This window comes from Ciconia boyciana, chromosome 23 (genome assembly GCF_034638445.1).
Source record: "Ciconia boyciana chromosome 23, ASM3463844v1, whole genome shotgun sequence".
Lineage (NCBI taxonomy): Eukaryota > Metazoa > Chordata > Aves > Ciconiiformes > Ciconiidae > Ciconia > Ciconia boyciana.
Genome location: NC_132956.1, coordinates 265,902 through 292,785, shown reverse-complemented (window position 1 = coordinate 292,785; position 26,884 = coordinate 265,902). Strand labels below are relative to the sequence as shown.

General features: G+C 40.5%; 2 protein-coding genes across 3 annotated transcripts; one reads left to right on the top strand and one right to left on the bottom strand.

The window, feature by feature from the left end:
• Positions 1-640: 640 nt before the first annotated feature.
• Positions 641-5,950, bottom strand: SIKE1 (suppressor of IKBKE 1). 2 transcript variants are annotated; one of them, XM_072844738.1, is made up of 5 exons: positions 5,633-5,950; positions 5,457-5,562; positions 4,805-4,947; positions 2,594-2,707; positions 641-2,201 (listed from the first exon to the last, which is right to left on the bottom strand). In XM_072844738.1, the coding sequence occupies exons 1-5, from the start codon at positions 5,789-5,791 to the stop codon at positions 2,190-2,192; spliced, it is 534 nt and encodes a 177-aa protein (XP_072700839.1). In that variant the 5' UTR covers positions 5,792-5,950; the 3' UTR covers positions 641-2,189. The 2 variants fall into 2 exon arrangements, with proteins under 2 accessions (XP_072700839.1, XP_072700838.1); XM_072844737.1 differs by having other exon boundaries at positions 642-2,181.
• Positions 5,951-20,336: 14,386 nt separating this feature from the next.
• LOC140643218 (bile acid receptor-like) lies at positions 20,337-26,786 on the top strand. Its single transcript, XM_072844725.1, has 10 exons — positions 20,337-20,427; positions 21,598-21,963; positions 22,564-22,704; positions 23,310-23,449; positions 23,539-23,643; positions 23,741-23,840; positions 25,007-25,135; positions 25,664-25,783; positions 26,210-26,323; positions 26,548-26,786. Exons 1-10 carry the CDS (start codon positions 20,337-20,339, stop codon positions 26,784-26,786), a joined length of 1,545 nt encoding a protein of 514 aa, XP_072700826.1.
• Positions 26,787-26,884: the final 98 nt, after the last annotated feature.

Below are 26,884 nucleotides of genomic sequence, written 5' to 3'. Positions count from 1 at the left end.
CGGGCGGAGGAGGGCGCAGAGCTGCAGCCGCTGCCAGCGTCTCGCTCGCTCGGCTTGCCGAGGCGCAGGGTAACGGCGGCTCTGCCCGTGCCACGCGCGGGCAGGCTGCCTGCGCTCGGGAGCCCTGCTGCCTGTGGCTGAACCCTCGATACGGGGAAGGCAGAGCCTCTAGGAAGGGAGACAAGCATCGCTCCCAGTTAAGTCCACACCGAGTTGAAGTAACAGCGGGAGACGCTTTGTGTCTGGATTTCAAGGACAGGCAGAGTGGAATTTTCAGTCCTAAAGCTTGAGTCTAGTTTTCAACATGAGCTAAGCAAGTTCTGAAAGTGCCCAGCAGCCCGTAAGAATCCTGTACAATCAGACATTTACAGTCACGGATTCCATACTTACAGATCCAGGATAGGACAGCAGCAAATGGAACATATTAAACTTCCCCTGCTAATTATGGCCCACTACTAATCAATAATAAACACATTAGTCAAAGAAACTGCGATTTAGTTTCCATTTTTTCAGGCTGCACAGCAGCTAGCCAATTAGAGGAACACTAGCCTACACTAGGATACTGAAGGTAAAAATGCATTGTCACAGGCATTTCAGATGATGTTAATTTAAAAGAGATAAAATGCAACACTTTCGGTCATTGTAATATTTCATTCAGGCAAGTAAAAATTAGAGGGGGTGCAAAAGGCTTGGGTACATGCAGAACAGATGGAATTATCCCCAGGATTCACAAAACAGAATACACTTGAGAAAATACTGCCCATCGGGTTTTTTTATTCCCTCTTAAGCAACTGCTAATAGAAAAGGATTGTATACAAGAATACTCCTGTACAGAAATCCCTTATATCTACCAAACAATCTTGCTGGATATTCCAAATGGTTGCAAGAAAATGTCTCTTAATATGCACAGGAACGTAAATCACCTTCTGCATCTATCAAAATACTCACTTGGGAAAAAGTGGCATAAAAATTTAAACTAATAGAGACATTTACTGTTCTTGGAGGATTATTCTTTGATCACAGGTAAGAAAGACAGAAATATTTATACAAAAGTGTCATTAAAAATATCACAATATCGATAAATTCCTACAACACTGCAACTCTAACTTCACTCAATATAGAATTCTGCAATAACTACGTAACATCTGTCACTAGACTTACCTGTGATGTAACATTAAAAACATGTCTACATGGTTGGTTTTGGTTTAGTTTTGAGGCAGACCTCAGCTCACTCTTCCTGAAGTCCAAAGTGGTGGGAGGCCAAAGAGCTTTGATCTGAAAGTGCTGTGTTCTGTGCAGGGTTCGAGTGCACTGCCTTCAGATCAGAGCTAGCCAGTATCCACATACCTTGGAGCACTGGTAAAGCCGGAACAGGTCTACCCATGAAAAACATCAGTCAGATACGCAACATCCTTCAAAAATGCACAGGCATCAGAAAGGGTCATCCGCTCTGATTCTCACCCTTACATCAAGGTGAGGTATGCTCCTTACCTGAGTCACTACCTGAAGTGCTCTACTGGCTATCTGCTGTTCTCTTGATCTGCTTCTAAGCAGCTGTCCAAGTAATAATGTTAACCCAGCCAAATACTCAGTGTTAGCTCTTCAAAGCAAAACCAAAGCTCTGCACGCCTGCTTTGTGCAGGCAGAGCAAAATGTGTACCTACCATTTACAGTGTAGTTTTTGAACAGTCTCTTATTCCTTCTATCAAATAAAATAATCACAACCTGTATTATGTTCTCTAGCTACTGACAAGGTGGATTTAAGTGCCATCTGCACAGTTGGAATTATTAACTAAAGGTCATAAAAATAACAAATGGGAGAGGAAATAAACTATCACAAGGGAGTACACATCATAAATACTTCATTGTTAAACATCTGTATGCTGCAGTTACTAAGATGGAGCAGCAATGCAAGCCTTTGCCATCAAGAGTACGTAATTTCAGAAAAATGCAGACAAATCAGCCCACACATTTTGAAAGATAAAACAAACATACAAGGAAACACCTTAAAGAACAAATCAAAACCCATCCTTGTGGGGCAGTTGCATAATAGTCTCTGAAGTCAAGATTTGGAGATAAGGTTATTTTGTGACCTAAGCTTCAGTCAGGCAGATCTTCTCTCCCCACCTCAAAAGATTCTTTGCTGATTGACAATAGTTCACGCAGCTCTTTGTTTTCAAGCTGCAAAATCAATATTTTTGCTGAAATAGAAATGAGCTAATTCACAATTAAAGGACTATAATAGAAATGAGCTAATTCACAATTAAAGGATAATAATCTTTAAATAGCCCCACTCCATCACAGCTGAATAAAACACTGATTTTGTAACATAAGCATTAACACAGTGCTAGCAAGAGGAGAACCACATCATTTAAAGCTTATCTTTTGCTTCTGGTTTCATATATATATATATATATATATGTATATAAAAATAACACAAACATCAAGAACTTGAAAATAAACAGATCATGTTCTGCATTTCCTGACTCCACCCCCAAATCTTTGACTGTTATAAATCCTTGACACAAAGGTCAGAGTAAGCCTAGAGACTCCCAAAGCTTGATCTATCCTTAGCAATTGTATCTGTTCTTACCTCCAACTGAGCTAGTTTCTCCTGAACTTTAAAGAACTGATCATCATCGACTTGAATAGCTTTCCTCATCACCTCTCCCATCTCACATATTCTGTCTATTTGACTTTCAGTTTCCTGAAAGACATAAAAGTAATATATTCAATATGTTCAGGCAAAAGCAGCAGTAATAATTTATCCCTTCTAAATAAATTACTTCCATTTTCTTGATTTTGGATTATTTTCCTGTTTTGAATTTTAACCCTTTCCTCCCAAGCGCTTGCAATCCTTTAACTTGTATATTTAAAGATGAAAACATGTACCTTATTGTCCATTATCATGAGTCATCAATAAAAACAGTGAATAGAGTTACATCAGTCAGCAAGATAAGGCACCCTTACTTACTAGCATAGAAACAATTTCATGTGTAACAAGGACTGAGACAACAGATTCAGGTTCATGTGATTATGATTAGCGTGTAGCAAATTTTATATTGCTTTATTAGAAAAGCCTGACTGAATTTATAAGAATGACGAATATAAAGCACATGAGATTTCAAGACTAAGTAACAGTGTGAAGTAAACAGCCTCATCTCAGAAGGAAGACAAGCAAGGAAACTGAAACAAGTCAGACCAGAACCTCCTGAGGCAGTTTTTACAGAATCTGTCCAGATACAGCTCTAATCCTTTGAAAGATGCATTTTGTTGAAGCTCAGAAATGCACATATAATGAAAACAGAAAAATTCCAACATGTAATGTAGCAACAGTTCCTGTTTGAAGAGCATTCCATTTCAAAATACAGTATTTAGGGAGGAACTCAAACGTGCAAACACAAAAATGTCGTAATTGGCAAGAAGTAGCAAGACAAGAATTTGGAAGCTTTTGAAGCATTTTAACACAACATACAAATATAAGCACTTTGGGGAATATCAGATAATGTTACAGGGTGGAGTTTCTTTTCTCTAAGTGTCAGTAGTTATTCCACTGCCTCTGGAAGATAAACGTATCACCAGAGCAGAGAATTCAGTTTTGAATTCCATTATTCAGAAAATATGTAAACAAATTAGAGCATCTAGAAGAGAGCTGAAGGAACACAAAATAGCTAGATAACTTAATCCAGGAAGAAAGAATGCTGTTTTTTTCTAAACAGAAAGATGTTTATAATAAGAATGTAGCTCTTTACAAGATATTAAAAGGTTGTTACTATTCTCCAAGTGGTCAGTAGGAAAAAAACTCATGCACTTAATCTGAAGTACAGAAGATTTTGCCTAGATATTGAAATCGTCTAGGTACATTCCATCAAAGGTTCCTCCACAGTCTCTTCAGCTTTGCATTTCCATGCCATTAAAACGGAGCAAAAGCAGTGCCAGAGAATAATGCTAGAAGTTTTGTTCAAATGTTAAGTCTTGATAAACAGAGCAATTCATGCACCTAAGCAAGCACTGGAAGCGAGACATTGCTACACTACTTAACTTCAGAGGACCTAAGCAACAGAAAACAGAGAACTAATGAGTTGTCATGTATCAGTGCAAAGTTATATATGGAAAGAGTTAGGCTGGCTCCAATCCCAATTAAAACACCACACGATATGAGATGTCACTAGGTTGAACCAGCTTGCTGTTCTCTAATCACATAAAAATGCATTTTAACAAATGCCTAACTTTATTCATAAGCCTTAAACAGAGATTTAATGTTATTATATTGTTAGACACCTAAACATAAAACAGGCAGCAGTTATCAGTTCTTACACTGCACCCAATGTGGACGAAGGGACACTTTTAGGCCATTGCACAGAGTATCTGGATTTAAAAACATCTGGGAGTGATAATTTCTTAAGAATTAAACATACTGCAGCTCACAGAGATTTAGGAGGTTCTTCTCCCTCTGTTACAATTACAGAACAGGAACAATAACGACTCTGAAGTCTTTCATTCTACTGTAGAGAATCATGTGCATTAAGCCTAACCCAGGGAATTTACCACCTAGTGCATAAAGAACAAGCCTTCACCTGGGCCGTGAAAGGGTTATGCTTTTCAGTGTCCTCTGTTGTAACCGTTACAACCTGTGTGCTGTAAAAGGAATAGAGAAAAAAATACCAGCAAAGAGAGGCAACAGTTTCAGAAAATGTATTTTGGAGCAGAGACGTTCCATGAATGGAAACCAAGGTTGTATGAAAGCAAGCAAGAGACGGGGAAGATGTGCCTTGAGCGCTCTTCTGTCCCCATCCCACCTTACCAAGGAATTAGCCTGATGAACTTTCAAAACTGGTTCTGCATCTTCACCTTTTCTCCCTTGCAAAAGCTGTAACATCTGCTTTCTGTATTTGCTCATGATAAGCTCTAACGCATCTTGGTGCTCCTCCAGCGAGATCCACAGCTCTGCAAAATACAGTATGGCATTGCCACAAACTACAAGCACTTCTTCACAGCAATGACCGCAGATGCCCACAGGTAGTCAGTACCAGCTGCTCGCTTGATTCGTGCTACCCCACCGCTCCCCTCGACAGCGCGGCCCTGGGACTCCGTCCCGGGGCAGCCGGCTGTCCGGCCCCCTCGCTTAGCCGAGAAGCCGCCCTGACGCCGGCAGTCACTTCCACACCGCGGCATCCAGCGACGCCGGCAGAAGACAGAACCGCAGCGCTCCCCGGCCCCCTCCCGCCCGGGCCACTGCGCGCGGCCTCCCCCAGCCCGCTGCCCCAACGGCGCCCCCGGGGGCCCCTCACCCGCCAGCGCGCCCCCTCGCCCGGGGTCCCCCGGCGCGGCCCGCGGGGTCCCCCCATCCCCGACCCCATCTCCCCACAGCACGCCCTCCCCAGCCGCGCCCCGCGGTCCCGCCAGCCCGCCAAGCCCCCGGCGCCCCGCCAGGCCGCCGCCCCGAGCGGGCTCACCCCTGTTCTCCTGCTGCAGGTCGCGGATCTGCGTGTTCTCCTGCGGCAGCAGCACGTGCGGCCGCAGCCGGGAGGGGTCGGCCCGCTCCGCCGCGGCGCCCTGGCCCTGCCGAGAGACGGCTGTCAGCCCGGCCGCCCCGCCGCCCGCCCGCCCGCCGCCCGCCGCCCGCTCTCACCTTCTCGGCCCACGCCGCGCCCGCCTCTCTCATGGCGGCCACGCGCTGGTGCAGGACGGCGGACTGGTCGATGAGCGACTCGGCTGCGGTGTCGTGCTCCTTCAGCCGCTCCAGCAGCGTCTTCGCGTCCGTCAGGATCTTCTCGATGGTGCAGGTCATGGCGGGCGCTGAGGCGGCGCTCCTCACCTCCGCGGCGGCCCCATGCCCGGCGTCGCAGCTCCGCACCGCCGGCGCGCGCCCCTCGCCGCCGCCGGGCGCGGGCAGACGCGAGCCCGCGGGCCGGGGACGCCGCCCGCGCACGCCGCCGCTTCCGGCCGCGGCGCTCGCGCCGCATGTGCGCAGGCGCGAGCCGGGGCGCGAGCGCCGCTCGCACGGCGCCAAGGGCCGCCCGAGGCGCGGCCGGCAGGGGGCGCCACCGCCGGCGGCGGGCGGGGCGGGGCAGGGCAGCGGCCCGGCGGGACGCGGGCGGCGGCCGCGGGGCGGGCCGGGCCGGGCCGGGCCGTTCCGAGAGGAAAATTCGAAGCCCTTGTGCTTCCTTGTGTTGGTGGGCGGCCTTTGGGGGGAGGGGACACCAACCTGCCCGGGGAAATCGCACGAGAAAGCGATCTGCGTCAGGTTAATGCCTTCCCCCTTGCGACGTGCTTGGAGCTACAGAAGCCGAACGCTGCACGTTTCCGCCGGGCCAGCGCTCCCACACGCACGCAGTTCCCAAAGATTCGTGTTCCAGACGTGGTGGCTGAGAGGGGTTTCACGACATGGGTCTCTGAGAGGAAACGCGGGTGGAAAGCCTCTGGCTCTAGTGAACGCTGCTCTCTGCAGTGCAGCCTGTTTGCAGAAGGGCATATACCCTTGACCCAAGGGGGGTCTGGTTATCTTTTTAAATACTCCCTTAAACAGTGTGTGATAAATTCTGGGCTGAGATCTGTTGAGCTGTCATCTTATCTAATATTCTTGTTTGTCCCTTTTAACAGTAAACATCCTCTACTCAAGTTAAAATAACAAGCTTTGTAATGCTGACTTGCCGCTTTGATATTTGCTAACTAAAGCTACTGTTAGCGATCTGTGATGTCCTTGATGCTCTGCTCAACTTTGTGCCACAAAGCTTTTTTATTTAATATTACCAACTTTATTAATAATGTTTTCAACAATAATGTTTTAACTGGACTCCCTTTGACTTGAGCCGTCTTCAAGTTTAAATCCCCATTCAGACACATCAGAAAAATCTAGGATGCTTTATCAGATAAGAGTTTCTTTATGATCCCAGAGATCATCAAGCCTAGTGCAGAAGTGCTGAATAAGATAATTTTACATAAGCAACAATTTCAAAACATTCATACGATCCAGAAGAGAATAAGCAGCTGCATTTGGACTATTTCATCAGAATCAGATTAATTAGTAAAGTACGAGACACATTTTGCTAATTTGGGAAATGTAATGCTGCTTTATAGCAACTTGTGTGGAACTAAAGGCCTAGACCTGCTTTATAGCGTGTTTTGCCTTCTGGTCCTTCCTTATTTTCTTCTTATTAGAGAATACTAAAAAGTTAAGACAACTTGTTATCAGAATTCCTTTTTCGTAACGGGTGATTCATGAACATTCAGAAAACTGACAAATGTGTTTACCATTCTGGTTATGGAACAAGCTGGCAAAAGATTGCCCTGTCCTAAGATGGACATGACATCCCTAAGCTGTCGCCAGTGCTTGCCTTCCCAGTTCCACTGCCTGTCCCCACTATTATATCCTCGAATGACCCTACCTGTGCAGTTCAGCACCTGCTGTTGCTTCACTCTGCCTATACTCCCAACCCTGTGGCTGCCTTTAAAGCCTCTGCCAGTACATCAATTTTTGCCAAGCCTTTGAGCAGCCACACAGGAGTAGGCCTGATATAGCTACATGGAATGATATATGTGTACCAGTTCAGTATCTTCCTGTTTTTCACCTTATTCAACATAAGGAAGTTCTATGAAATCAAACACGCAGCCTCTAAGGTTCCACTTAATTCAGCTTTACGGTGGGGAGGCACTCAATGAGCCACTTAGAAATGCAGCACTGGAAATTCCAATTCACATCTACTGGGAAGTCAGCTAAAGGAACAACCTGTTTGTGCAGCATGAAGGATCATTACACCTCAGCAGAAGCTGCACCTGCATTGTATGTCTGAATCTCTGGCCTGCTCTGTTCCTTGCATTTATACTTATGATTTAATACTTACTTTTCCCTGGCTTCAGAAATGACATCCTGGCCTTTCATGCCAGGTAGAGACAAGCAAGGGGATGAGGGCCAGCACTGCTATATCACTTTCATTTCAGGATCGGTGCAGTCCCTCTGTGGGATTCTGGCTGCTTGAAATAAAATTGCAGAATGAGAAGAAGATGGGAGTCCACGATACTACCACCACCCAGCGCTTAGTCTTGTGTTCTCACTCAAGGATGCGGCTCACCCCCTCTCCAGCAGATCTTTTGACACAGAATCATTTGTTCAACTTCCAAAGGACAGTAGAATAATCTAGTGTGGCGCCAGGACACAGATCGGATCCCAGTAGGACAAAGCTCCGTGATTTAAATGCTGGGAATGCTTGTCACCAAGACTTCTAGTATGTAGCAACAGAGCTTAAACAAATCAACGGATGAGCATTTTCTGAGTAGTAGTGTCTTGTAATTCCTTTGGCTTATCACATCAATTCTGTATAAACTGAAGAGAATGTATAAATTTGGCCTCTCAAACTTTTTAGTGTTTAACTTCAATTCGATTAAACACTTATGTATGTGTACAAAGTGAAAAATGAGGTTACAAGAGGTTAATGCTTTAATGCTTTTAATAACTCTTAACCACATGGCTGTATTTTGTCAAACAGAACATGGATTTGTTCTAGCAGGAAAAATATACGCCAGATAGAAGCATATTGAGGCTCTCCAAAACAGCAAAGCTGCTGCAGAACCCAAACCATTTCTAGGCCATCTTTGAAAAATCACAAATAGTATTTCTGTGATGGAATAAATACATAGCATTTCTGACTACAGCTGAGGAGGTTCTTGCTCACAGTAGGAAAATCAAAAAGGAAAGAAATCTAGACAGACCAAAAGCACAGAAAAAGTAATTAAAGAGATTGGTAACAGACACAGCCCAGAATCCTGAGCAGAACATAGTATCTGTAAACCTGGGATGAATGTAGGCATCAGTACTGAGGATGTTAAAAGAATGTGCACCAGGTAATGCCCGTAACTTATCCGGAAACTGGCAGTGCAGTAAACGATGGACAATAATGCACAGAGGAATTGACCAGTAGAAAATGGCAACATCTGTGACAGACTGAGTGCCATCTAAATGCTGGAAGTAGATAAAAGAATAAAGGGCAAATTTCTAGGATAATTCTTGGGTTTCAGGTAAAATCATGTTAACCGTAGGTGTGGTCAGAACAGTTTGAAAAATTTTGGCTGAGTCTCTGAAAGCGCAAGTCTCATACAGTAATGCAGCAGACATTAGCTTTTGAAAAGCTGAATGTGCTATTTCTCATTGCCACTACAAGTCCTTCCTTGAGTGTCTAACGGCCAAATATTTCAGCAGCTACAGCTTGTTTAAAAAGCAAAACAGACTTCTCTCTCACACCACACACCCCAACACTTTTTGACCACTTGCTTTTAAAATTAGTGATGGTGTTAACACAATCATCGGCTACTGTCACAATTCTACTGGCATTGCCGTCAACAAAATCTGTTGCACAGAGACTCACAGACCAGGAGGCCAAGTGAATCCTCTTCTTGCACCTCCTAGCCTATACTTCAAGGTGGATTACTGTTGCATAAAACAGAGTCGTTCTATGACAAAAGTTATTACCGAGAAACTCAGTCTTGTTGTTCATCTTAATTATCCTGCTTTGATAAATCTTGAAGAGTCACCCATTGCACCACAGCATTTACATTTATGAGTCTAATATTCTTTTTACTATTAAAACAAATGTCCTTAAGATGGAATCCAGGCTGGAAAAAAGGGAAAACATTATCATTGATAAATGGATATATCCAGCTATTTCAGACTCTCAGCAGCAAGACTCCACTGCTGATAAAATGCTGACCAAGGGATTCCACAACAATTATTTCGTAATGCTTAATACAGAGTGTCAAGATATTCTTCTTTATGGAAACTGGGTCCAGTTCTTGGCTTCTCTTTGCTGTACCTACAAAGAAGTACAGTCATTTAAGAACCTCAATGCTTCAAGTTACAAGTATTCTCTATGAACTACGAATTCTGAGATCATTGCAGGAGATTGTAATCAAGCTTTAGTCGATACCTTTACTTTCTTCCACATTGTGCCTTGCTGAATACCGATGCACTGGCGCATTTTATTGACAAGTCTTGGTCTTCCTGCCAAGGGGAAACACATAGATTTGGCACAGGGTATTGAAAGGTGGAGATGTAAGGATACCCATACATCTTGTTAGCGTTGAATAGATGGGCTTATTAGTACCTATTCTACCTTAAGGTAGTGGGACTGCCCTGTATACCAAGCTTAAGAGAATGCACAGAAGGAAGAGGAACATTTTGTAGGCTGTCTTGAGATTTTCAAGTAAGTTTAAAGCAGTTTGGCTCTTTCATTAAAATTCAACGTAAGTCAAGTGTTTAGCTCTTCAAGATTTGTGAAAAGGTTGTAAGCAAATGCATAGTGAAACTAACCACCAACTCCATGATTAAGAAAAAAAAATCAGTCTTAAAAAGATCAGAATTGGTTCTCCTCTCTGGTCTGATATGGTCTCCCATTATTTCATCCCATGAAAGCATTTAAGAACTTAATGAGAACTTTCGTCTTCTGAGTTATTTCTCTTTGAATTTGACTATGATGATTTGTCTGATACATTTGATGAAAACAGAAGAGTATTTATATTATCTGACACTAAACCAACTGAATGAACACATGCTCTACAATGCTAAATGGGAGCTGTTCACTGTATAGATCCCTGTCACCCCTTTTGGGGAAACAGTTGAATAATTTCATATTTGAACACTATATAAATTCAGGTTGAAAGGTGCTGCCTGATGAAATTTCCCTGGCTAGTCTCACTCTCATTCTTCTGCTGAAACATAGAGTTTTGCTCTGTAAAGACTATTTTTCTTTAATTTTTGCAAATAACTGTACTGCTTTAAAAAACTACATGTAGGGAAGATAAAAGTTTTGCAAACCAGTGCTCAAAGGAAATGACACACAAACCTTGTTGCTTGAAGCTACAAAAATGAGTACATGTTTAACACCTACAGAAGGGGGGAGGTACTGGGTGAACTTGCAGTACAAATAGCATAATTTTTTAAATGTTTTGTCTCATCATTAGAAGTATTACACTAGATCTTAAGCACTTCAGTCTGGCTGGGGCCCCATCCAACAGAAGCCATACATGTATGCAGAGAAAGATAGTCCCTGACCTACTATACTCACATTCTTAAGTTTCAAGTGAACCAACCAAGGTTCTCTCTCTGCTGCAGGCAAAATAGGCAAATAATGACACCAAAACAAGCAGGTGTTTCTCATAATTCTAGGTTAATTACATTTTAGGCAAATAATAACATAAAACAAACCAAGTCATCTTTGACAGACAATCCCTGCCTCTTCTGTTCTTTGCAACCCTCCTCATAACTGATGCCTAGATACGGTTTAGTGCCGTTCCCATACAGGCTTCCTTTGCCTGTCCTCAAGTTTTGCATCCAAATTGTTGGTGAATGTGCTGAATACAACAAGGGACAATGTCCTGCTACTGTTGCTTCTGGACCTGATACCTGAACATGTGATCCAATAATCAAAACCACCACATACAACAGATACGCATCCTATTCAAATTAAATCTTCTCTCTGTTGAGAGTCAGGAGTGCAAGATAACACCAACCTGCAAAAATGTTAGTCATGAGACTTTGTGCCATTTCTCACCCAGGGCTGAGGTTCATCCATGCCATGCAGAAAATCCTAACAGTGCCAGAACCACTGCACCTTTTGAAGATTAATAAATAATCCAGAAGAGAGGGTGAACAGAAAGTGTGCGGTTTTTTCATTGGTTCCTTAACAAATTGTAAATGCAAGTAGCTCTCAGAACACAAAATTTGTCTGCCAGTGTATTTTATGCCTCTAAAGAAATATATTTCTCTGAAACAAAAATAGGTAAAGATAGTTAGATCATTTTAAGACATAAGCTGTATTGTTAATACTCAACTTTCTTTAATGTTGTTCAGAACAGTTTACTAACAGGAGAGACTTAATCCTGTAATGAAATAATCTATATTTCAATATAACCTTTAACTCACATATAACAACTATTACTGTAATTAGCAATTAGTTTTTCAAAGGCTCCCAATGGTTTAGTATTTGACTCTTGCTTTCAACATTTAATGATTTACAGTAATGAGCTGGAACATCAGTATTTTGTACTGAAACGGCCAAAATAGTTGTCCAGGCATCATTGCCCTCATGTGACAGATCTCAGATGTTTTTGTGAGAAGTTAGCCAAAAGCAATAGACAATGCCATCACTTCTGTTTCATTTTTACTGAAAAACAACAACAAAGTGACCGTAATGACTTGTAGTCAGAGTCTCAGTAGCTTTTGAAGGACTGTTAACTTTGCTGAGATTCTGCCCTTTGTTTAAGTTTTGTTTGACAAATGCTTTATAAATGAGCAGAAGAGGTGGTTTATGTTTCATTAATGAGGCTGATAGTGGTTAATTACTGAAGTTACGTAAACAATCCAATACCAGATCAAGCTGAACGGGTCAGTTATGTAGAGAAGATCCAGCTGGAGTAGATATGATTTCCTTTAACTATTCAGATACCAAACAAGTTGCAGAGATCTAGAATCTCTAGTTCAGATGAACAAAGAATTCTGCTTAGCTTGAAAATGAATTCTCTCGACAGGTATCGATCTAGTGAAGCTCCTTCTTGATCTGTAGTTTCAGCACTCATCAAATTCTTAGACCTAACTGCATAAACGCAGACATTCTATGCTGGTTAGACTGCACAGAAGCTCACAGCTTACACTAATGATGAAAATGAGGCTGAAAAAGCAGTGTAATGCAAGGTGTTTGGGTCAGAACAATGTCATCAGATCTGATTATTTTCTATGGAAAACGTGTGTCCCTTATTCAGTGGCACTTCCAGATTTTGGCTCATGACATGAACTTGTTCAGCTAATATTTTTGGGCCGTATCTATGAGTAACATTTTGTTTACTCACCTGTAGTAAAGCATGCTTGAAGTATATGATTATTTCCTTTGCCCATTAAAATGGCACTAGGCAGGTTACTGATCAGAGACTTTATCAGTGTTTTAGAAAATTGATGTATGTAAGGAAAAATAACAGAAAATAGAGCTGGAAGAGATCTCAAAAGTCCTTTCCTCTCCTTTACAGATCAACATAACTCAGAACAATTCACAACTTCTACCAGGCAGCCCAAACTGCTCTTCAAAACATCCAGTGATGAAGATTGTACAGGCAACTTATTCCAGTGCTATTTTACCACTGTAATTGCTTTCTCTAGTATCTAATTTAAATCTTCCTTACTCCCAAATAAGCTTTTTATTTCTTGATTCTTTACGAGCATGGAAAACAGTTTATTTTCCTCTTCTTTGCAGCAGTTCTTTACATGACTCAGGTGGGCTCTCAGGTCTCTCATTTTTATTGTCACGCTAAGCTTTGAATAGGAAGTGATCAGTTAACATAATGTAAATATATGTATTTAACATGGACCAGTCACCTGGTCTGAATCACGGCATGACTGTGCAAAATAGTTTTATTACCACAGCTATGAAGGTAGCATGTGGGTTGGAGTAAGTGGCCATGGGCTAATACTTAATGTGGCACTGCAGTTAATTTCTACTACAACTAAGTTTTAGGTTCTCATATACTTATTTTAGAAACTGAATTTACTCTGAATCCACTAGGTTTTATAACACTGAACAGAATGGGGATTAGATACCTTCTAAAAACCTGGGCTTCAGACTTAATTTTCCCAAAGTCAATAGGCTTTAAATACCTACATCCCATAGGTACATTTGAACAGCTTACCAGTAAGGTATCTTCTATCAGAAAAAGTACTAAAAAAAATGTCAGTAGTATTTAAAAGCTAAAGGCAGTATTTCACAAACCTGTGCTTGTTTTTACAGCTTTCATGAGAAAGGCTGAAAAGCTGGATGAAAAAGCCAATGGTATATGTGAAAGAGATGCTGCTATGAAAAAAGTCTTAGTTCTTACAATTGTAAATTCTTCATTTTTACCACTGAAGTTTTTTTGACATCTTAGTAAGTTGCTATATAAGGCTGCTTTTACTGGAAAGACAAACGCTGATCATAGTTGGAGCGGGTCCAGAGGAGGGCCACGAAAATGGTGCGAGGGCTGGAGCACCTCTCCTATGAGGACAGGCTGAGAGCTGGGGTTGTTCAGCCTGGAGAAGAGAAGGCTGCGGGGAGACCTTATAGCAGCCTGCCAGGACTTAAAGGGGGCCTATAGGAAAGACGGGGACAGACTTTTTAGCAAGGCCTGTTGTGACAGGACAAGGAGCAATGGTTTTAAACTAAGGGAGGGCAGATTTAGACTGGATTTAAGAAAGAAATTTTTTACAGTGAGGGCGGTGAGGCACTGGCCCAGGTTGCCCAGAGAGGTAGTGGAGGCCCCATCCCTGGAAACATTCCAGGTCAGGTTGGACGGGGCTCTGAGCAACCTGATCTAGTTACAGATGTCCCTGCTCTTGCAGGGGGCTTGGACTAGATGACCTGTAAAGGTCCCTTCCAATCCAAAGCACTCTATGATTCTATGATAATTAAACTTACAAGATAATTATCTTTGTCTCTACTGTATAATCTATGCATTCCAGCCCTCTGTCACCACAGATTATCAATGGAGAGCATTTCAAAGCTCAAAAAACCCCGCAAGATGCTCAAATAACATCTGTGAGTCAATCTTTTTTGTTTTTGAGAGCCAGACTCAACCACTCCACCTCCAGAGACTAACAGATTCCTAAATGGTGCCACACTACATGGAAATAAGTAGCTTGCTCTTCTCTGGAGCCTATGGAATACAAACATGACTCTCCTTTGAAGGGTAATGTCAGTTTGCTGTGTATTGTGCCACAGATCTGTGAAAACCTATTGTCCCTAAAGACTATTTTAAGTGACTTTGCAGTAAGATGACCAACAGGAAATGAGATTTTCCCTTTGCTGTCTAATTCCATGAAGTATAAAACAGAACCATTTCTTCCTGAGGTAAATCGAGAATTGCTCTTACACAGAGGACAACTGACCTCCCTTCTAGAGTTAACAGGTTTGCAACCTGCTGTGCATCATGTTAGGGAGCAAGTGTAATGACACGATACCTAACAAGAAGATGCCCTATCCAAAAGATCACATCTTGTATCTAGGAAATGATTAAAACCTCAAATTGCAATGATTAATTTATTAGAAATTATTAATAATGGAAATACTTGGTTTTTAAGAATGAAATTTTGCAAAATTAGTGTCAACAAAAGTTGCTAACAATCGTTTTGTGTTATGGGGACACACATGAGCCCTGTCTGTGCTGCATCAACACAGGTATGTCAGAATTACAATAGGCAGAACAAGGTAAGTGTTTTGTGTTTGGAGATACTGGCCTAATCAAGTGTTTCCAAATTCAATTATTATGCCATGTAGATATCTCCAAATAATACTATTGCAATATTTTCTCTGCCCAGGAAATGAACGTTATCCATTAACACTCAGACATGTCAATGTTAAGCAATCAAAATGGAAGAATTTTAAATTCTACCAAGAAAGCAGAATATTTAGTAATTGGACAGGGAGAACTCTGGGAAATAGTGACGTGAGGGTCCCGGTGGCCTCTGTCCCTGATGACCCAGTTATTATTTGATTTATGTGGACTTGCAGCTGCCCTTGCTTCGACCCCAGAAAAGGCTGTGTGGGAAGTTTGTGTCTCAGAGCCGTAGCATTGCTCTGCGGAGTGTCTGGAGCCTACTGTATGCACAGAAACTGATAAATAGGGAAAAGGCCCAGTTTGCTCCAGCTGGACTCAGAGCTAGGATCAGCGCTACAGCCCAGCAACTCAACCCTGGAAGCAAGAAACTCTCTGGAACTACTGTAAGTATTTCATTTACTTCTCTGAATGCTCTGGGATTATAAATTGTTACTCTGGCCATAAATCAATTTGCCATGTGAAAATATTTCAGCCATTGGGCTTTTTTCTTCTTTTTCCTTTTTTTTTTTTTCCTTTCTTTTTAAACAGCTGACTAAATGAAAATAGAAAACATGCACTTTTAAATTTGGTATCCTACTGCCAAGAATTTGTTCTAACAGTACTACATTTGACATACAGAGTGAAGTAGAACGACTTTTAAATTCAATTATTTATTTCTGTTCCCCAAAGTACCTGGAAAACTGTAAGTTTCAAACAACCTCTAACCTCTTATTTAACAATGTATAAAAATTATACCTTTGAAATAATTATTCATGGGGTAACAATTCTAAAGGAAGATTTAAAGATAATTGCAACACAGTCCATTAGTGAAATAAGCCGATTCCTATTATGGCTATTATATGACAAGGAAGGAACACATTTAATGAGAAGTGGGATTTCTTCAAACAGCAGCTTTGGGGAGCTTCTTGTACAACTGGGAGAAACAGATGAAACCTTAATAATGCATAAAAGCTACATATAGGATCAACCAAATGATCCTACAACTTCCCCTGCAACATCATTCTTTAATTACAGTAATCAGTGATTACTGAATTGCTTGAGTGAAACTGAGTATTATCACCTGGCATCACACATAGTTGCCACCGATTGTGCTCAGTTAAATTTTTTTTCAGTTTTTGGTTTAAATTTCACAAATGAAAAAAATTAAGCTGTGCTTTGCAGAAGCTAAAAAAGAACAGTGATTAACACTGAGATTGAAATGTGCTTTCTAGTTCCACTACATGATCATTAACATGCCACAAGGTGTGTTAAATAAATGTTGAAGACCTTCAGCTTGAGTTCCTAAAACTCCCTGTAAACAAGAAATTTCCCTATGACTCAACTGTCAAAATATTTACAATAGCAGTTAAAGTACTATCAATACATACTTCTTAAAGAGCTCCCTGGAGCCCCTTCTACAAGAAGTATGTTTTGCATCTTAATAAATTTAATAATGTAAGTTGATGATAAGTTACTTTATGATATGGTATTTTATAGCAATAAAAATGATAAAAACAACATCTTTCACCATAAATAACAATAAACAGATGTACAGTATGTATTCTAGTCTGAATGTGTATATTCTGTTGACTGGTTTGTGATTCTACTTTACTCTTATCTATTAACAGCTTTTTCCTTTTCCATTAATGGCTTCTATCTTTGATAAATTGAAAAGTCTTTCAGTTAGGACTAATAACTGAATGTTGCTGAATTTCTGTATTAGATGGATAACCAACTCCTTGAATCAACATACATTCCAGTTTATATTGAACATTACTAGTTCAGAAGACTGATTGCTGTCAAAACTAAGCCTGTAAAAGTGCAACATTTTCAAATGTGCTTAAGCAACTTAGAGTCTAGGTCACATTTTCTTCTGCGAAAAAAAAAATTAAAACCAACCAACCAACCAAACACACACCTCCCCCCCCCCCCCCCCAAATGATCAGGATTTCACACATTAAAATACCCAGCAGAAATAGCACCTCAGAAGTAACTGAGAAGGAAAAGCAGGGAACAGCATGTGCCTTTATGCAGATGACATTTTCTTTCAGGTCAGTATGTCTGACTAAGGACTAAAGACTTTCATCCTAACTGTGTTACTGCTTGTGATTCTACGAAACAAGTTATTAAAAAACTCATCTTCTTTTGTTTTCAGTGATTTCCACTTTTTAGGCTAAAGACCTTTATGCATCATGTCTGGGTATATATTTCTTTTTTTTGCTTCCTTTTTAAAGCACACATACACAAAACATATGGCTATATTTTCAGTACACAGAAAAGAGAAAAATGGACACAAAATATTTTGGTTTGGGAATGGCATGACTATAACTGCCCCAAACACCCAAAGCTCTTACTCCAATCTTATTTCAACTTTGCCCAAGTTATTATGTTTTGAAAATTACAATTGGGCATGTATGCTACATTCTGTCAAGGATTCCACAGCTTCACAGCGTGTAGCTAAGCTTTGTGTGCATGCAGAATTTACTGCCTGCATGGCAAAGGGTTAATGAATGTATGCGTGGGCTGAAGAAGTGTCCTGTAGGTCATGGTTCACTCCCAGTGAGGTGTGAGAGATTAGGGATGGCTACTGAACTTTTGAGAGACCAGCACATAATGCATCACAACATTTCAGCGACTTCTAAAGTTTGGAGGAGGCTTCCCTACTGCTGACTGACTCACATATAAAGGGTGAGGCAAAGGTTGTAACACTACTATGACAGTCAATCTTATAAATAGTCAAAACTTTCCTGTCCTAAGGAAAATTAAGTTCCTTCCTTACATATCTTATTCTGATCTTTATATTTTTTGTTTTAAAAAGCCCAATGCTGTTTTCTATCAGAAGAACAAGCTTGTTAACACTAAATTCTCAAGTCTCTAGAAAAAGAAAGTTAACATTCATGCACAGGCATGACCATTAAGTTTCTTTTCAAGACAGTATAGCATTCCTCAAATAACCACTGGATTTAGTATTAATACTGTTATAATATTATCCTAATTTAAGAGTTTCTAATTTAGAAAGTCTCATTTAAGCTGGGAATTCTGTGGTTGCAACTGATAACTTTTATTAGCCATAACAGAAGGGCTAAATCCTCAAATCCATTCTCATACAATACCTAAATTGAGGAAGCTTTGCCTAATGAAAGTCTGCTTCCAAGATTTAGAACGTTTAATCAACTAACCATCTTGCATTTGGTAATATATATGTCATACTCCCAATATAATATTTTTACCAGGCTGGATCAGTGTAATTGTATTTGAGGTTCTATTCTTTTATTATTTTTATTTAAAGAAACTACTGGAATCCAGAAACACATTTCTTCAGCAAATACACATTTTTTGGGAAAAATGTAGACTTTGCCCAGGCCAAATTGATCTAACTGATAAGGACCTCATGATTCAGTGAGTCATTTCTCTTTCAAACAAATATTTACTAGCAGAGATAACAAAAAAATCAGCATTCCAGCCTCACTGCATCTTTTCACCTTCTGCTGACAACACAAAGAGAAAGTGTTCAGTTCCAAAGATATGTCCAGTTTTGGGGGAAGGAATGTGTGTCTTTCAAGACATGACTTCAGTTCAGATTCCCTGAAATGATATATTCATTTTCTCAGCTGTAGCTAGGTATAGGTATTACACAAAACCCAACATGTGAGTCTTTCAAGGAAGATCTTTAAACCTGATTTGCTGTAAATTCTGCAAGAGGCATATACAGAGAATCCTGTTGCACACGTAGGAGTTTGATTTTCTGTACTTTCCAAATACTTACTTGCCTTTTGCATCTTTTCTGTCTTTCCCGTCTGCTCAGGGAATGCCTATGAATAGTTCACTGGCAAATTGTCTTGTAAAGTCCTTACTCAATGGGCATCAGATACAACATACTTTTAACCAGTGACACTCTCATACATTCCACACATGCAGAGGTACAAGGGGGCAAGGAAAATATTTCCTACTTAATTCTCTAATGGCCACTCCATTACCACTCAATTTCTAAGCAATACCAGAGATTGTCTATGCACCTATGTAAACTCAAACCCAGCTGATGCTATTGTCCATATAGACACTCTTTTTTTTCTAACACTCTTAAGAATTTTTAGAACACACTTTTTCAGAACCTCTCTATGAAGGGAAATTACTGAAAAATAAGATAAGTTTTGAACTCAAAGCACAATAGCTATTCTGCACCAACTGTGTCACTGTGAGCTCTCAGTACACTTTGTTATGGTGAATGTCACAGCATCCAACCAGAAGCCCAGGTTCCTTCAATAATCAAGGGACAACGAAAAGCTCTCTACAGGGCCATACATCCTATATGAGATTGATTTTTTTTGGTCTTCACAGGATGCTTTGTACTCTTAAAGGAACACAGCCTCTTAAATTTGTAACCTAATGTGAATTAGGCAGTGCTTAAGTGGGGCAAAGCTGACTTTTACTGCATAGAAGAGTATTTACAGGGGGAAGAAGAGATACTCTATGCTGGCCTTTCCAGGCTATTTTCCTACATTTACTTGCTTCAAATTTGCATAAAAAGTGCATGAAGCAAATTCACTAAAAGCCCATCTCTGTGCAGAAACAGAACATCTACCACATCCACATTAGCGCAAATGCCCTAACTCATTCTGAAAGCGAGTTTTTTCTATCCAGTGAAGCTCCTTTTAATCTCTTCCTGAACTAGAGAATTTACAAATTATTTGTCTGATTCCCCTACATCGTTTCATGTAAAATTAGGAGCAAAACAGTTCTAAATATAACTTGGAAACTTAGGAAAGGACTATGTCCTGAATCCGTACTATTTGGACAATCAAAATGTTTTGCAACCTCATTGAAAGTATTGTGTGACTTTGCACATACCTCTGATTTTCTTATGATCTGCAAACTGTTTCATATTCTGGAGTTTTCTCTTTTTAGCTCTGTAGCTAAACCTACCCAGCAATTCTTTCTCACATGATGTTTCTCTTACTTTTCAATTTCTCTAGGTTGCCTTCTTAAAAGTCTATCACATAGAAAAGTGAATGAAACAGTGCAGTTGGGAGCAGAATATGGCAAATACATTTGTCACTGTACCTGATGGGTATTGTCTTCCTGAACCCATACAGTATTATGGTGAGTAAAGCAAAATTTTTATATTATGAAAAAGCAGTAGAGTAAAATGAACATCTGTGGAAATTCCCATTATTTTCTTCATTTTAGTTTATCTTTACAAGCTCTTAGAAGCTACGCATTTGACTGTCAAGCCCATACTGAAAGTGTATTGAAATATATGAGCATGTGCTCATACAGATTTTTGTACACAATGTGATTATGCTGACTGATCATTTAATATAAATGTTACTGGTGCTGTCTGCCTTTGACTTGCATGAAGAAGACAGGGGTTTTATTACAGTGTTCCAGATACATTATCTTATAGAACTACAATTGCAGTAACTAATTTGATTCTGGATGAGTAAAAGCAGGACCCAAAGCCCATTAAAAAGACCTCCAAACTGCTTAAAAAAAAACTTTCCAATTTGTTTTTACAGAGATTTGAGCAATCCCAAAGGAAGAATGAAACATGATGCATGTTGCACAAGCTTTCTTCAGTACAGCTGCGTACATTTAAGGGGGATTGGATAAAATTAAAACTCTACAGACAGAAAGGCAGGAAGAAGCTCTCTTCATAATTCTGTACATATATTTTGCTAAAATGAAATTTCATAACCATAAAGGATTATATGTGGAAAAATACTAAATAAAACAAGCCTCTGCTTTTTACTCTACTGAATTTCAACTTTAAGACTCCTGTCACAGTAATTTTTACAACTCCATAATTTCTGGACCATCTTTCTCAGACTCTTGTTGTGCGACATTTTCAAAATTATGTCTGAAATATGTATCAATAGCAAACATTTAACTCATTAACAAATTCACTTATGGGAAAATATTGTTCTGTAATGTGGACAACTAATAAAAACAACCTTTAACTGTAAAATCAAAAGGTAGTTATATCATCAGCTGACAAGCGATACTCAGTTACATACTAACAAGGATCCAGGGGCACCCACATGACATTGCCCAAACCCTTACCAAGCCATTTTCCCTACATCTAAGATTTTACTTAAAAACATTACAGGTAGCACATTTAAAAAGAATGTGTCAGACTGCTCTTCTGACAATGTATTCCTCTAGTATTTATGATTAAATATTTAATCTGTGAAACATTTTAGAACTTTCAAGTAGCCGATGTTGAGTTATCCTTCATGCTTTTATTTCATTTTCAATTTCTTCTGTATCTAGATGTTTTACCAGAGCACATCAACTATCAGCTGCAAGACACCGATTTTCAGACTGTGCCTTACTGCCAATACTCAACAGTTCAAATTCCTCCTCCAGTATTACAGTCACAACCTTCTCAGTCCCAATACAGCACATATGGCCTGGACTCTCAGTACAGCGACGGGCAGTGCATCATCAGCAGCTGTGAATTAAGCAAACCCCCCTTCATGGCTCCCCACATTGATGACGGTGGATACCAAGCCCTAAAACGGCCAAGATTAAACCACTCTTCTTTGAGACTGAAGGGACAGGAGGAGCTGTGTGTCGTGTGTGGTGACAAGGCCTCAGGCTATCACTACAATGCACTCACCTGCGAAGGCTGTAAAGGTAGGAGAACAGGCGGATCTGTATCTTACCCAGGACCGCGGCTGCACAGTGCTCAACATAATGCTCCACATCTCTGATTTAAGCAAACAGATTTCATTATTTTTTAAGTTGACGTTTCTACAGAGGATTGTAGTTTATCTATCTGACACGCTTACTCCATATTCACATTTTTATAACATTTTTTCAAGAAATGCTTTTGCAGCATGTATTTAATGAGCGTTTCATGCAACTGATTTTTGCATTGATTATTCACTAGTGTCTGTTTAAGCAGGTGCTGATTTTCTCATGACCACTTATTATAGATTTACTTCAGTGTTATTAATTTTACTTATTATTACATAAAAACAAGTAAAAATTACTTGCTACTTGTATTTTAACTTGCTATGTGGGAGCTGTCTTGATCAGGTAAGGAAAACAGGAATTAATATTAGTCAAAAAGGACAAGACATAACTATGTTGTTAAAAAGCAAATTTAAAATCAAGGTAATGTTTCCATTGTAAAAAAACCCAAAAAACCCAAAAAGACACTTTAATTCTTTAAATTATTATGAGATAAAGCTCCTTAGATTCCTTCAGTCATAACCTGATCCTTGTCTGTAGGCTTCTTTCGACGTAGCATAACCAAAAATGCAGTATATCGATGCAAGAATGGTGGTCATTGTGAAATGGACATGTACATGCGAAGGAAGTGTCAGGAATGTCGCTTGAAGAAGTGTAAAGCTGTGGGAATGCTAGCAGAATGTAAGTGCTCCTTCCATGCTGGCTACTTCACTAATCAACTCGGATAAAACCTTTTTCAAAGTCAATCCCTTCTCCTCATTAGAGCTAAATGGTATTGGTCTAAACTTCATCTAGCTGTAGGAAAAATTAACTTTGGAGCCTGTATCATCTTGATCTGTAGAAACCACCAATACTTGGGAAGTATCTCCTGAAGTTAAGAGGACTGCTGTTCAAAGACATTACAAGAAAAAAAAAAAAAGTACTAACAAGAGACAGTTAAATATCCTGAACCTTGTCAGGACAGCAGTAAGCATATCAGATGTGCTTTGGTGTTTGGAAAAGAAATAAAAATTAAAAAATTGCACAATAGTTCTTCATGAAAAATTCTCACGCTTGTATGTCACAGAGCCACGGGCAAGACTGCAAACACTCAGGCCTTTGGTGGATACTGAACACTAACTCGCCTAATGAGTAATACATTGCCATATTCTCTAGGAAGCGTAGTTCCTTATAGGTGATGGCTCCTGTGATGCAAGACTCACGTTATCTATAATAATAAAAGTGATCATTTCAAATTGTAATTATTTTAAAATATACATATTGATACACACTTCCACACCTTGCAGGTTTGCTGACTGAAGTCCAGTGCAAGTCAAAGCGACTCAGGAAGAATTTCAAACAGAAGAGCAGTTTTCTTTGCAACATAAAATTGGAAGATGAGGGACTGAATAGTAAGCACGTATCATCTACAACAAGATCTGGAAAAGTGGGATATTTTTCTATTTAAAATATGTCTTTTTGTAATTTATTTTTGACCCAAGTCATTGCCACTTGATTGGTTTATTTTTTTAACAGATCCCAGAGAAGATGGAACTTACTCCAGGGGAACACCAGCTTCTTGACCACATTGTAGCAGCACACCAAAAATACACAATTCCCCTTGAGGAAGCAAAGAAGTTTGTACGTATACAGAACAATGAGCCTGCATTGCTAAGTTATTATTATCCTAAGCACTGTATCTTGGTTATATCAGATGTCTAAACGCTCTTTCATGCAGCTACAAGAAACTGCAAGTCCTGAGGAAAGTTTTCTCCGTCTCTCTGAGACAGCAGTTGTCCATGTACAAGTGTTAGTGGATTTCACGAAAAGACTTCCAGGTAAGTTCCTTAATTTGGAAAATGTTACAGAATAGTGTGACTTTTTTTTTTTTTTAAGAGGCAGAAACCATACTGATGGCATGAATCCGAGAAAAATACCGGCTTTAAGAAAACTCTCATTCAACTGACTATTTTATCTTCCAACTCTAACCATCAGGGTTACCATTTACTTGTCAAGGACAAGTAAGGAGGAGGAGGAGAAGTTAGAAGCATTCACTTCAAAAGCTTGCTATGATTAGATTTCTTTTCAATTTCTGACATGGAGTAGAGACATTTTCTGAAAGTACATGCACTTTAACATACCATCTTGAGTGAATTACTATTTTAACACATTCTCTGAAATCCAGTTCAGTCTGCAATTTATTATAGTTGTCAATGAAAAAAACAGATGTTCCTTCAAAGGAAAAGGCAGCACAGAAGGGACTAACCAGGTGCTCCTATTCACATTTTCCTTTAATAAAGAACAAGGGAACATGCAATTAAATTCACTACATTTCAATGTAAAGTTGACAAAATAACATTTGACAGGGAGGGTGATAATTTTTTCATTACTCTTTAAGTTGTAAAACTTATTGACAAAAGTCAATCGACACGTCTAAAGCAGGTATTAGATGTAATTTAGCACTACTGTGGAACAGATCTGAAAGAATGGATGAGCTGTTTGTTTTCTTATGTTACATACCCTGCTTTGATCAGGATTAAAAAAAGGATCAGTAAAGTTCCTTTGCTCTTGAATTATAAGTGCAGATAATGAGTTTGTCAAAAGATGAGCAGAATTTTTAAAAAGATCAGATATCAATGAATAAGGAGAATATCCACAGTCACTAAGCAATTAGCAAATGTATAAGGTATTAGGCCATGTGGTACAAATCGGATATTAAGAAGACTTTTTTGATGAAGTCTTGCTTAGTCCCAACATTTTTATTTGTATCTTCCTGTGAATCTTCTAACACTGGATGCTGACAACTCCACTTTTTAGGTTTTTTTGGTCTAACTTGCAAACTAGCAAGAAAGATCCCAATAGTCTTTGGTACATGCATCTTTTAACTATGGCTCCTCCTTTCCAGTAAAGGCATTCATTAAAATAATCTTTTTATCAACTCATGTGAGGGGCTTAAAGGCAGCCACAGCCTTCCTTGATTCTTAACATGTATCTTTCTCTGCAGGATTTGAAAGTTTAGCTAGTGAAGACCAGATTGCACTGCTAAAAGGGTCAACAGTTGAGGCAATGTTTTTGCGTTCAGCCCAAATATATAACCAAAGAATTAGTGAATGCCAACCATCAACAAGTGAAAGTAAGTTTGACTAACAAGCTTTCTATTAACACCAATAGGAGGTTCTTCCATTTTGAAACAACTTCCATTCATTTTAATTCACTTAATCTCAAGTAATTTCCTATTCAAGCATAGTGGTACTTAGAATAGTACCGGCAATGCCCACGTACCTTCTATAGGCTTTTCTTTTTCCAAAGAGCATACAAAAAAAATTAAAAAAAAAAAAATTAATTGGATCTCTGTTTTCCTCCCATTGGTTCCAAACAAAGAGCAACATTTTTGAGTGTTTCCACAAATTGTGGGGTGGGTGGATCATATTAGCTATATTAATGACGTTATATATTGTGTCAAGTTTAACACAAGAGACTTTGACCAACAATAATGCAACAAATGAACTTGGTGCTGGGTGCCAAAAAGAACAATTTTTTCTACCTGCGTGGGTGTGGGAAAAATTCAGACATTTTCAGGTATATATCTGCAAAGTAGATGCAGACAAAAATTTAAAGTCACATTAAGCTTGGCTGGGAACCGTCATCTCTCTTGTTCCAGGTCATGTAAGACTTTCTGATCATGGGACATGTTGTCACGTTCAAAACCTTGATAAAAACAACATTTATTCCATGGAAGTGTCTCACAATGAAGAGAGTCCAACTTCCACTACTACCACAGGTAAGGGAGGTCTCAGAATCAAAATACTTGGGAACCTTTTGCTTTGCTGGCCCTGTTCTTAATGACACTGAGCAACACCGTCGGCGTGGCCACTGCTCAGTCTCTTCTCTTTCTCCTCTCCCCTGCCTCGCACTGCTCTGTTACACACGCAGGCATTACATCCGCGGGGAAGGAAGAGGTGGTGTTCACGTTTGCTTATATCCTAGGATAAAGCCTTGAGCTATATTTATCAAAAGCTCCACAGTGCAACTGCAATAGAACTTTTGTTACTACCTTAGAACTTAACATTGTTTTCACAAAGTTTGCTAACTATTTCGCACAACGGAACAGCCTGAGCCTTAAAAGATTTGGACAAAGATGATTCGTAATAGCAGTGCCTGTTTCTGCACTGAAGTAACATTCTGATTGTTTTATTTCCTTTTTAAGGTATAACCGAGGAGTTTATTACCGCACTGTTTTACTTCTACAGAAGCATGGGGGAACTGAAAGTGACCGAGACCGAATACGCCCTGCTTGTAGCAACGACTGTGTTTTTCTCAGGTAAAGCGGGAGGTGGCTACCTGTGGCGCGTGTTACAGCGAGCCCTCACTTGCCCCAGGCGCTGCCGCCTCCACCCACCGACCCTCAGTGCGGCAGCGCGCGGCGCTCCCGCCCGCCGCCCCTCCGCGTGCTGCCGCCGCGCTCCCTCCCTCCCGGCCAGCGGCCCCGCGTGCTCCCGCAGCACCCGCGCCCGCTAACCGCGCTCTCCCACCGCGCTCCCCCAGACCGCCCGCTCCTGAGGAACAAGCGGCACGTAGAAGAGCTGCAGGAGCCGCTCCTGGGCATCCTCTACAAGTACTCGAAGATCCATCACCCCGAGGACCCCCAGCATTTCGCCCGCCTTATCGGGCGCCTCACGGAACTGCGCACCCTCAACCACACCCACGCGGAGGTGCTGGTGACATGGAGAACAAAGGACCCCAGGCTGACCTCCCTGCTCTGCGAGATCTGGGATCTGCACTAGGCGACGCCGACCCTCGCGGCGATGCGGCGCCACAGCAGAGCCGCGCTCTCCCGAGCATCGCTCCCCCGCTCCGCCTCGCGCAGCCCGCCTCGCGCAGC

Excerpts from the sequence above, each read along its gene's own strand:
- LOC140643218 (XM_072844725.1), top strand. The coding sequence starts at position 20,337 with ATGAAACAGTGCAGTTGGGAGCAGAATATGGCAAATACATTTGTCACT. Across the intron at positions 21,964-22,563 it reads CACCTGCGAAGGCTGTAAAG|GCTTCTTTCGACGTAGCATA; the intron begins GTAGGAGAACAG and ends CCTTGTCTGTAG. Across the intron at positions 23,450-23,538 it reads CTACAACAAGATCTGGAAAA|ATCCCAGAGAAGATGGAACT; the intron begins GTGGGATATTTT and ends TTTTTTTAACAG.
- SIKE1 (XM_072844737.1), bottom strand. The coding sequence starts at position 5,791 with ATGACCTGCACCATCGAGAAGATCCTGACGGACGCGAAGACGCTGCTG. Across the intron at positions 5,563-5,632 it reads GCGCGGCGTGGGCCGAGAAG|GGCCAGGGCGCCGCGGCGGA; the intron begins GTGAGAGCGGGC and ends GTCTCTCGGCAG. Across the intron at positions 2,708-4,804 it reads TTCATCAGGCTAATTCCTTG|GAAACTGAAAGTCAAATAGA; the intron begins GTAAGGTGGGAT and ends TATGTCTTTCAG.